Source organism: Nycticebus coucang, chromosome 7 (genome assembly GCF_027406575.1).
Source record: "Nycticebus coucang isolate mNycCou1 chromosome 7, mNycCou1.pri, whole genome shotgun sequence".
Lineage (NCBI taxonomy): Eukaryota > Metazoa > Chordata > Mammalia > Primates > Lorisidae > Nycticebus > Nycticebus coucang.
In genome coordinates, this window is record NC_069786.1 from 115,888,815 (window position 1) to 115,899,421 (window position 10,607).

At 46.5% G+C, this 10,607-nt stretch overlaps 1 protein-coding gene across 5 annotated transcripts in view; it reads left to right on the forward strand.

The window, feature by feature from the left end:
* PLCD4 (phospholipase C delta 4) overlaps nt 1-10,607 on the forward strand; it is a 79,900-nt gene that overhangs the window by 21,502 nt on the left and 47,791 nt on the right. For 3 of the 5 annotated variants that reach the window (XM_053597986.1, XM_053597987.1, XM_053597985.1), the window contains 8 exons: nt 3,305-3,508; nt 4,728-4,884; nt 5,317-5,433; nt 5,661-5,833; nt 6,416-6,551; nt 7,688-7,837; nt 7,916-8,026; nt 9,212-10,520. In XM_053597986.1, the coding sequence (XP_053453961.1) occupies nt 3,305-3,508; nt 4,728-4,884; nt 5,317-5,433; nt 5,661-5,833; nt 6,416-6,551; nt 7,688-7,837; nt 7,916-8,025 (1,047 nt within the window). In that variant the 3' untranslated portion in view covers nt 8,026; nt 9,212-10,520. Of the gene's footprint in view, nt 1-3,304; nt 3,509-4,727; nt 4,885-5,316; nt 5,434-5,660; nt 5,834-6,415; nt 6,552-7,687; nt 7,838-7,915; nt 8,027-9,211; nt 10,521-10,607 lie in introns of those variants that run through there. The other 2 variants (XR_008381301.1, XR_008381302.1) reach the window with 2 other exon arrangements.

The following is a 10,607-nucleotide window of genomic DNA, read 5'->3' on the forward strand; positions in this document are numbered from 1 at the left end:
GCTATTTTTTTGTTGCAGTTTGGCTGGAGCTGGGTTTGAACCCGCCACCCTCGGCATATGGGGCCGGCGCCCTACTCACTGAGCCACAGGTGCTACCCCAAAGCCCAGCTATTTTTAAAGAGTGGGGGTCTCACTCTGGCTCAAGCTGGTCTCAAACCCGTGAGCTCAGGCAATCTACCCTCCTTGGCCTCCCAGAGTGCTAGGATTACAGGCGTGATTCATTACATCTTTTAATGCTTATATAAACATTATTTTAAAAATGTGAATTGGAAAAAAATAATGGAAACTAAAAATACATGTGAATCAGATCATCCTCTATATCCCTGTTCCATCTCACATATATATCATGAATATCTTTTCATGTATAATTTTTCCTTTCTAACAGCTCTATAGTATTCCATTTTATGTTATGGACCCTAATTTATTCAATCAGCTATCTATGTGATAGACATTTCAGGTTTTTTTTGTTTGTTTGTTTTTGAGACAGTTTTATTTGTCGCCCTCGGCAGAGTGCCATGGCATTATAGCTCACAGCAACCTTAAACTCTTAGGTCAAGCGATTCCCTTGCTTCAGCCTCCCAAGTAGCTGGGACTACAGGTGCCCACCACAACACCGGCTATTTTTAGAGATGGGGTCTTGCTCTTGCTTAAACTGGTCTTGAACCTGTGAGCTCAGGCAATCCACACGCCTCAGCATCCCAAGTGCTAGGATTACAGGAGTGAGCCACTGAGCCTGGCTTACACTTAAGTTTTTTCATCTGTACATACAGCTTTGTCCATTTACTTTCTTTAAAATGGAATCCTAGGGACGGTGCCTGTAGCTCAAGGAGTAGGGCGCTGGCCCCATATACTGGAGGTGGTGGGTTCAAACCCAGCCCCGGCCAAAAAAACTGCAAAAAATAAAAATAAATAAAATGGAATCCTAGGCCTGGTGCAGTGGCTCACACCTGTAATCTAGCACTCTGGGAGGCCAAGGCTGGTAGATTGTTTGAGCTCAGGAGTTCAAGGCAAGACTGAGCAAGTGAGACCCTGTCTCTAAAAATATAGCTGGTGGGAGGTGCCTGTGGCTCAGTGAGTAGGGTGCCGGCCCCATATACCAAGGGTGGCAGGTTTAAACCCGGCCCCAACCAAACTGCAACAAAAAAATAGCCAGGCGTTGGGCGGCGCCTGTGGCTCAAGGAGTAGGGTGCCGGTCCCATATGCCGGAGGTGGCGGGTTCAAACCCAGCCCCAGCCAAAAACCACAAAAAAAAAAAAAAAAAAATAGCCAGGCGTTGTGGCGGGCACCTCTAGTCCCAGTTACTTGGGAGGCTGAGGCAAGAGAATAGCCTAAGCCCAACAGCTGGAGGTTTCTGTGAGCTGTGACGCCACAGCACTCTACTGAGGGTGACAAAGTGAGATACTGTCTCTAAAAAAAAATTAAAACATAGCTGGTATGTTTACATGGATGGAACTGGAACATATTATTTTTAGTAAAGTATCTCAAGAATGGAAGAAAAAGTATTCAGTGTACTCAGTACTATTATGAAACCAATATATAATCACCCACACTTTCATAGGAAAGATAAAACACAACTATAGCCCAGGATGGAGGGAAGAAGAGGGTGAGAGGAGGGGAGCTGGGAGGCCAGGTGGAGAGAGGATAATCGGTGGGACCTCACCTATGATGCATATTTCAAGGGCACATGCCAAAATCTATTAAGAGTAGAGTATAGGGCGGCGCCTGTGGCTCAACGGGTAGGGCGCCGGTCCCATATGCCGGAGGTGGCGGGTTCAAGCCCAGCCCCGGCCAAAAAAAAAAAGAGTAGAGTATAATGGGGTGGTGCCTGTGGCTCAAGGAGTAGGTCACCAGCCCCATATACCAGGGGTGGTGGGTTCAAGCCCAGCCCCGGGCCAAAACTGCAAAAAAAAAAAGAGTAGAGCATAAATGTCTTAACACAATAATTAAGTGAGGTGAAGGCTATATTAATCAGTTTGATGTAAGCATTCCAAATTGTATATAAAATCGGCACATTGTACCCCATAAACGCATTAATGTACAGTTATGATTTAATAAAAAAATTGTTAAGAGACAAAAAAATAAAAACATAGCCGGGCATTGTGGCGTGTGCCTGTAAGTCTCAATTACGTGAGAGGCTGAGGGAAGAGGATTGCTTGAGCCCAAGAGTTTGAGGTTGCTGTGAGCTATGATCCTACAGCACTTTACAGAGGGTAACAAAGTGAGACTCTCTCTGAAAAAATAAAATAAAATAAAATGGAATCCTACATGTAGAAGCAAAATTGCTAGGTTGAGGAGTTTGCATTCTGGCTGGGTATCATGGTTCCTGCCTGTAATCCTAGCATTCTGGGAAGCCAGAATGGTGGGTGGATTGCTTGTGCTCAGGAGTTTGAGACCAGCCTGAGCCAGAGAAAGGCCCCATTTCTAGTAAAAATAGAAAATAAAGCAACCTGGGTGGCGCCTGTGGCTCAGTGAGTAGGGTGCCGCGCCGGCCCCATATACCAAGGGTGGTGGGTTCAAACCCAGCCCCAGCCAAACTGCAACAAAAAATAGCCAGGCGTTGTGGCGGGCGCCTGTAATCCCAGCTACTTGGGAGGCTGAGGCAAGAGAATCACCTGAGCCCAAAAGCTGGAGGTTGCTGTGAGCTGTGTGACATCTCTCTCTCTAAAGTGAGACTGTCTCTAAAAAAAAAAAAAGAAAGAAAGAAAAGAAAACAAGCTGGGCATTGTGGCATGTGCCTGAAGTCCCAACTACTGGGGAGGCTGAGGGGAAAGGATTGCCTGAGCCCATGAGATTGAGGTATCTGTGAGCTATTATGATGCCATATCACTCAAAGATGACAGAGTTAGAACCTATCAAAAAAAAAAAAATGCTGGGTGTGATAGCTCCTGCCCAGCACTCTGGAAGACTGAGCTGGGTGGATTGCTTGAGTTCAGGAGTTCAAGACCAGCTAAACAAGAGCTAGTCCCTGTCTCCACTAAAAATAAAAAACTAGCCAGAAGCCTGTAATCCCAGCTACTTGGGAAACTGAGGCAAGAGGATTGCTTGAGCCCAAGAGTTTGAGATTGCTGTGAGCTATGATGCCATGGCACTCTACCCAGAGTGACAAGGTGAGACTCTGTCTCAAAACAAACAAGAAAACCCCCCAATAAGCAAATCCCTACTATATGTATGAAACTGCTAATCTCTCCCTGTGCAAACTTCTGACCATTTGCTTTCTCTGCCTTTGAGAACAATGGAAACTGCAGGATGCCCAGGAGGACCCCAGAACAAAGAGGTAGACAGACCCCTTTATTTTGTCCCTTAGGAGCTTCGGAGGAAGATCTTGATTAAGGGGAAGAAATTAAGTATGTTTGAGGAGGATCTTAAGGATGAGGAGGAGGAGGAGGAGCCAGTGTTAGAGCTGAAGCGGGAGCAGGAGTCAGAATTAGTGCTGGAGTCCCAAAATGACACAGAGTCCAAGCCTGAGCTCCAGGAGCTGAGCCCGTGGAGGAAAGACAAAAAGGAGAAGGTAAGCCAGGAGTGGTCTTTCTGCTGTAGCATTTGGTCAGCCTGTACCACAAGCTGAGGGCTATTTGTGAAGAAACTCGAGCCAGACAAAGTGGAAGGCAAAGATGCAAAATGACCCCTCCTCCCGGTGAGAGAGGCATAAGAATGTATACATGGCATCACTATATGTTGCAGTGGCTTTCCAACTTCTTTGGGCCATGAAATCTTCTTTTTAAAAATGAAATCTTATATGGAAGCTCAGTATTCAAAATAGAGAAATGGAGACCCATCCTACTTGAAGTAGCCATTTGGCTCTCTCCTCAGTCTCCCAGGTACTCCTGAGATATCTTTGTACTTCTCAGTCTTCTTAAAGGCCAGTTTGAAAACCAGTGATGGGAGTGTGTGTGTGTAGCATTATTATATGAGGTAAGCGGGGTTAGGGGAACGATTGTTGTGATTTCAATTAATGTAGGCTTAGAAAAAGATTCTCGGAAAGGGTGAGTTTAAGGAAGGGCCAGAAATAGCTAAAGAGGAGCAGAAAGGGAAGAGCTTTGAGTTGGGGAAGGGAGGCAGAGGGAAAAGGCATGCCATTGGTGGAGCCTCCAAGATTCTTGTCTGAAACCTGCATTTCTCTCTCTTGTGCACTTGCCTGGCTCACTCAGCTGACTGATTCTAGCTTATCCTCTTCTCTCTGGGGCTGTGGTGTCTAACCTGCTGCCATGTCCAGGGATGGAAATGGGAATTCAGGAAATAAATCCAAACACTTTACTCTGGGACTCTCATGTCCTTTCAGGTGTGACTTCCAAGACCATTTGCATACCTTGACATATCTGTCTGAATTTATGTACACCTTGACAAAAGGTTACTGTTCATTTAACAGAAGTAGGGAGGATGGCACCTCTCTGTTAAAAGTAAGTTAAAAACTTGTTACCAGGATGTAACACAGAGCAGACCCTCCAAGCTCAGAGGCCGAAACTGATCCCAGCAGTATATGCAGACTGCCTTTATTCCCATTCCCACCCCCAGGTTGTGATGTGCCCGCCGTTTTGTCTGCCTATCTGTTGTCAGACTATAGACCAGGCTTCTATTTCCAAGCCTGAGTTGCTTCTCTTGTCCCAGAAGGTGAGGCAGGAGGGAGAATGTAGTGGGGAGGCAGTGGGCAAAGGCTTAGGTTGGTAGCTTCTTCTCTCTCAGACTGCTAAGCTTTCAATTCCATCTTCCTTTCCACTTTCCTTCTCCAGAAATCCAACCCCATCGTGTGTCCAACCCTCTCTGACCTGATTGTCTACTTGAAGAGTGTCTCATTCCGCAGCTTCACTCATTCAAAGGAGCACTACCACTTCTATGAGATATCATCCTTCTCTGAATCCAAAGCCAGGGGCCTGGTCAAAGAGGCTGGTCAGGATCAAAATGGAAGGACAAGGGAGGGACATGGGACGAGTATGTTCAGGGTTACGGGTAGGCAGGTTAAGTCCCATGAAAGAGGACAGGGAGCTAAGGATAGATGAAGGAGCTAAGAAACTCTTCAGAACAGGTAAAGGAAGAGGAGTTATGAGTAGTGGGCTCAAGGCTCTAGGAGAAAGAAAGCTGGGACAAGATGGTCTAGATCAGTGGTTCTCAACCTTCCTAATGCTGCGGCCCTTTAATACAGTTCCTGTGGGTCGCGACCCACAGATTGAGAACCGCTGGTCTAGATGAAACAGAATAGAGGCACATTCAAGCTCTCTGGAGCTAGCCTCAGGAGACGTTGGGGGAGAAGACTGAAAAGAGCAGGCAGGTTCTTGGGGCCAGGGAAGTCCCCTTCCATCTCTTTCCGATACCCTTTTACAGGCAATGAGTTTGTGCAGCACAATACCTGGCAATTAAGCCGTGTGTACCCCAGTGGGCTGAGGACAGACTCTTCCAACTACAACCCCCAGGAACTCTGGAATGCAGGCTGCCAGATAGGTGAGGAAGCAACAGGGCCTGGGAGGAGGGAGTGGAGGAGCAGCAGGTGGGAAATAAGTTCTCTACTGGGAAAGGCCCAGGGAATGTTTCATAAAGATGACCAGATTGAGAAAGATGCTATCTACATAGGCAGTCTTGCACCCCAATCCCATCTTCTTAACTCCCTGAAAGAGGGGCTAAAGGCCCCCAAGGTGAATCTTTCCCTTCTTTTCTCCCGAGTCCCTCAGTGGCTATGAATATGCAGACTGCAGGGCTTGAAATGGACATCCACGATGGGCTCTTCCGCCAGAATGGTGGCTGTGGCTATGTGCTGAAGCCAGACTTCCTGCGTAATGCTCAAAGTTCCTTCCACCCAGAGAGGCCCATTAGCCCTTTCAAGGCCCAGGCCCTCTTAATCCAGGTATGATGGAAAGAAAAACTGTTGGGAGGAAACTGGGGTAACTAAGTTAGAAGTAGGGGAAGAGGTGGCTTGGCCTGACAGAAGTATAAAAGGTTGAAATTACACTTCTTGGGAGAGGCAGAATAGCTTGACTAACAGTGTCTATCTTTAGTATTTGGAGCCAGCTTCCTGGCTTCAAATACATTTCCTGGTTGTGTAACATTGGGCAAGTTCCTTAATTTCTCTGTACCTCAGTCTACCAACCTGCAAAGTAGCAAGAGTAATGCTACCACCTACCTTAGGGTGTAAGGGTCACACAACAGTTAATATGAGGTGTTTACAAGAAATGCTGGTACACAGTAAGTGCTATAAAGAGGATATCATTAGCATGCCTACTTTCAGACCTTGTTAAGTTTCTACTCAGATGCATGTTTAATTGCAGATAGAATACTGAAAGAAAATATTAGCTTTGGAGGATTATTTTTGCAAACCAAAAAGCTCTAGAGCAAAAGGGTTTGTGTTTCCTCCTCTGGGGTGTGAGAGCTGGAGTGGGGTGCTGGGCTGAGCCAGAACTTGTGTGAAGTTCCAGAGCCCTGGTTACAGGTGATCAGTGGTCAGCAACTCCCTAAAGTGAACAAGACCAAAGAGGGGTCCATTGTGGATCCACTCGTGAAAGTGCAGATCTTTGGTGTCCGTCCAGACACAACCCGGCAAGAGACCAACTATGTGCCAAACAACGGTGAGACTGGCATGCTAGGGAGGGAGATGTTGGGAGCATGACCCCTGTTTTCCTTCTATCCTGCCCTCCATTAAATACAGTCTATGTTAGCACATGTCACCCTATCCTTGGTCCCTATAAGAGGCAGTGTGAAACAATACAAAGATTCCTGGCCCTTCACTTAAAGCAGTGGTTCTTAACCTGTGGGTTGCCTAAATACATCCTGCATATCAGATATTTACATTACAATTCATAACAGTAGCAAAATTACAGTTGTGAAGTAGCAATGAAAATAATTTTATGGGGTGGTGCCTGTGGCTCAAGGAGTAGGGTGCCGGATCCATATACAGGAGGTGGCGGGTTCAAACCCAGCCCAAGCCAAAAACTGCAAAAAAAATAATAATAATTTTATGGTTGGGGGTCACCACAACATGAGGAACTGTATTAAAGGGTCATGGCATTAGGAAGGTTGAAAACCACTGACTTAAAGGCTCTAGTTATCTGGCAAAAATGTTTTAGCCACCCTAGCCTGTTTCCTTGCCTATAAAATGCTGAGAACACAGGGAAGGTTAACTCAGCATGGGCCTAAAGACAGTTTCTTGTTTTTTTGAGACAAAGTCTCAAGCTGTTGCCCTGGGTAGAGTGTTGTGGCGTCATAGCTCACAGCAACCTCCACTCAGGCTCAAGTGATCCTCTTGCCTCAGTTTTTCTTTTTAGTAGAGATGGAGGTCTTGCCTTTGCTCAGGCTGGCCGTGAACTTGTGAGCTCAAACAATCCACCCACCTCGGCCTCACAGAGTGCTAGGATTACAGGTGTGAGCTGCCATGCCTGGCTTTATTTTTTTTTTTTTTTAGAGGCAGAGTCTCACTCTATCACCCTTGGTAGAGTGCAGTGACATCATAGCTCACAGCAATCTCCAAATCCTGGTCTTAAGGTTAATTCTCTTGGCTCAGCCGCCTGAGTAGCTGGGACAACAGGTGCCTGCCACAGAGCCCGGCTATTTTTTTGTTGCAGTTTGGCTGGAGCCGGGTTCGAACCCACCACCCTTCGTACATGGGCCTGGTGCCCTAACCAATGAGCCACAGGCACCATCCCCATGCCCAGCTTTAAAGACAGTTAATGTCTGTTGCTTCATTTCCTCTTACTGCCAACCACAGGTTTTAATCCATACTGGGGGCAGACATTATGCTTCCGGGTCCTGGTGCCTGAACTTGCCATGGTGCGCTTTGTGGTAAAGGATTATGACTGGACATCCCGAAATGACTTTATTGGTCAATACACCCTGCCATGGACATGCATCCAACAAGGTGAGCCAGCCTTTTGACCCCTGGCCAACACCCCAGCTCTGGTTACTTTTCTGATGCTATCCTCCTGCCCTTTGCCAGGTTACCGCCACATACATCTGCTCTCCAGGGATGGGACCAGCCTCCACCCAGCTTGTATCTTTGTGTACATTTGTATCCGAGAATTTCTGGAGGAGGAGGAGGAATCCTGAGGTAGGCACTTAATGGGAAGGGTGAGTGTGCTGGCTTCAGATGTGAGAAAAATCCTAGCACTCTGGGAGGCCGAGGCAGGTGGATTGCTTGAGTTCAGGAGTCTGAGATCAGCCTAAGCAAGAGCAAGACTCCATCTCTAAAAATACCCCCTGGTGTTGTGGAGGGTGCCTATGTAGTCTTGGCTACTTGGGAGGCTGAGGCAAGATTGCTTGAACCCAAGTGTTTGAGGTTGCTATGAGCTGTGATGCTGTGGCACTTTATCAAGGGTGACAAAGTGAAACTCAAGTTAAAACAAACAAACAAAAAAGATAAAACCCTGGAAGGACACTCTAAAGCAGTTCTCAACCTGTGGGTCGTGACCCCTTATAACAAAGAAAATATATCCTGAATATCAGATATTTACATTATGATTCATAACAGCAGCAAAATTACAGTTAGGAAGTAGCAACGAAAATAATTTTATGGTTGGGGGTCACCACAACATGAGGAACTATATTAAAGGGTTGTGGCATTAGGAAGGTTGAGAAGCACTCTAGAGAGAGCAAATGGACGTGACAAAAACCAAGCTATGGATTGTGCATTACTGGGTACAAAATTACCTCATCCTTTCTAAAAGGAAATCTAGGATCTTTTTTTTTTTTTTTTTGAGACACAGTCTCACTTTGTCATCCTCGGTAGTGCTGTAGCATCACAGCTCACAGCAACCTCCAACTCTTGGGCTTAAGCGATTCTCTTGCCTCAGCCTCCCAAGCACCTGAGACTACAGGTGCCCGCCACAACACTCAGCTATAGGATTTGATTTTTTACCCCCTTTCTCTTCCCTTCCTGTTTCTACTAGCTGTATCTTTCTTGTCCTTTCTCCGTGTATTCTTTTTTTTTTTTTGTAGAGACAGAGTCTCACTGTACCGCCCTCGGGTAGAGTGCCGTGGCGTCACACGGCTCACAGCAACCTCTAACTCTTGGGCTTACATGATTCTCTTGCCTCAGCCTCCCGAGTAGCTGGGACTACAGGCGCCTGCCACAACGCCCGGCTATTTTTTGTTGTTGTTGCAGTTTGGCCGGGGCTGGGTTTGAACCCGCCACCCTTGGCATATGGGGCTGGCGCCCTACTCACTGAGCCACAGGCATCACCTTCTCCGTGTATTCTAATTTCTATACTGGAGTCCCTCCTTCCTCTTGCTGTAGGTGCAATCCCATACCCAGATCTACGACCAACCTTTCCCATCAACTCTGGAGCGAAGGCAGATTGCAATGGAAATCCAGAGAGGTACCTGGAGCAGAGAAATCTAAAGATGTATTATTCCCTCCACCCCTAACTTCCTTAAAGCCCAGAGCCAAGGGAAGAATAAATCAAATTTCAAGGCTTCCTAGGAAAGTTGGGGATTGACACCTGACCCAGAACTGTACTGACTCTCAAGAGAACACTGTGCAGTGCTCAGAGTCCCCACTGGTATAAACAGAGCTTCTCTCTCCAATTTGGCTCGAGTATGGTCTGTGATTAGGGATGAAGGGGAGGTACAAGGGTTGAGTGGGCACTTGGGTAGTTGGGTGGGACAGAAAAAAGTTGAAGACAGAGGTTTCCAGGGAACCTCCTGCACGTGCTACATAGGAAGGACACAAGAGCATAGTTTTTTTTTTTTTTTTTTTGTAGAGAGAGTCTCACTTTATGGCCCTCGGTAGAGTGCTGTGGCCTCACAGCTCACAGCAACCTCCAACTCCTGGGCTTAAGCGATTCTCTTGCCTCAGCCTCCCGAGTAGCTGGGACTACAGGCGCCCGCCACAACGCCCGGCTATTTTTTGGTTGCAGTTTGGCCGGGGCGGGTTTGAACCCGCCACCCTCGGTATATGGGGCCGGCGCCTTACCGACTGAGCCACAGGCGCCGCCCAAGAGCATAGCTTTTAAAAAGCATGGTAAAAGGAAGAGACACAAAGTTATGTGGTCCCAGAGCTCCTGAATAATTTGCCTGGAATCGTCCTGATTTATGTCCATTGTTTAGCATAATTATTAATAATACCCTCTTTAACTTTCCCACTGTGTCCCAGTTTAGATAATTATATAGTGAGGCACCACAGAATTATACTGTGAGGTACTCATATAATTCTGAATTGGAGATTTACCTCCCTAATCTGTTTTAACACCTTAGCACTGCTGCTACACCACACTTAGGATTTACGTTGTTAAAGTTGTTTCCGGGAGGAGGAGCAGGAAGTAGACAATGGGGAAAATTTTAAAGTAGGGAGGAAGGCAGCCTCAAGGACAGAGAGAAGGCAGACTTGTGCTTGTCTCATAATCAATCACTGCGTGAAGATGGATGGAAACAAAAGGGAAGCAGAGGTCTGAGAGGAGACAGATCAGATCAACATGACAACCTGGAAATATAAAGACAGGGATTTGGATGATTCTATAAGCTAGTAACCATTTTCTGTTTAACATGCTTTACAGAGCATCAGACGTAATAGCACATGCAGTTAGATACAACTTTTGAAGATGCTAAAAGAAAATAGTACTTAACATAGTAAGAAGGAAAGAGAAGATGGAGTGGTTAAAACTAAGATCTTATAGCCAGGGACTTAGTTGGAG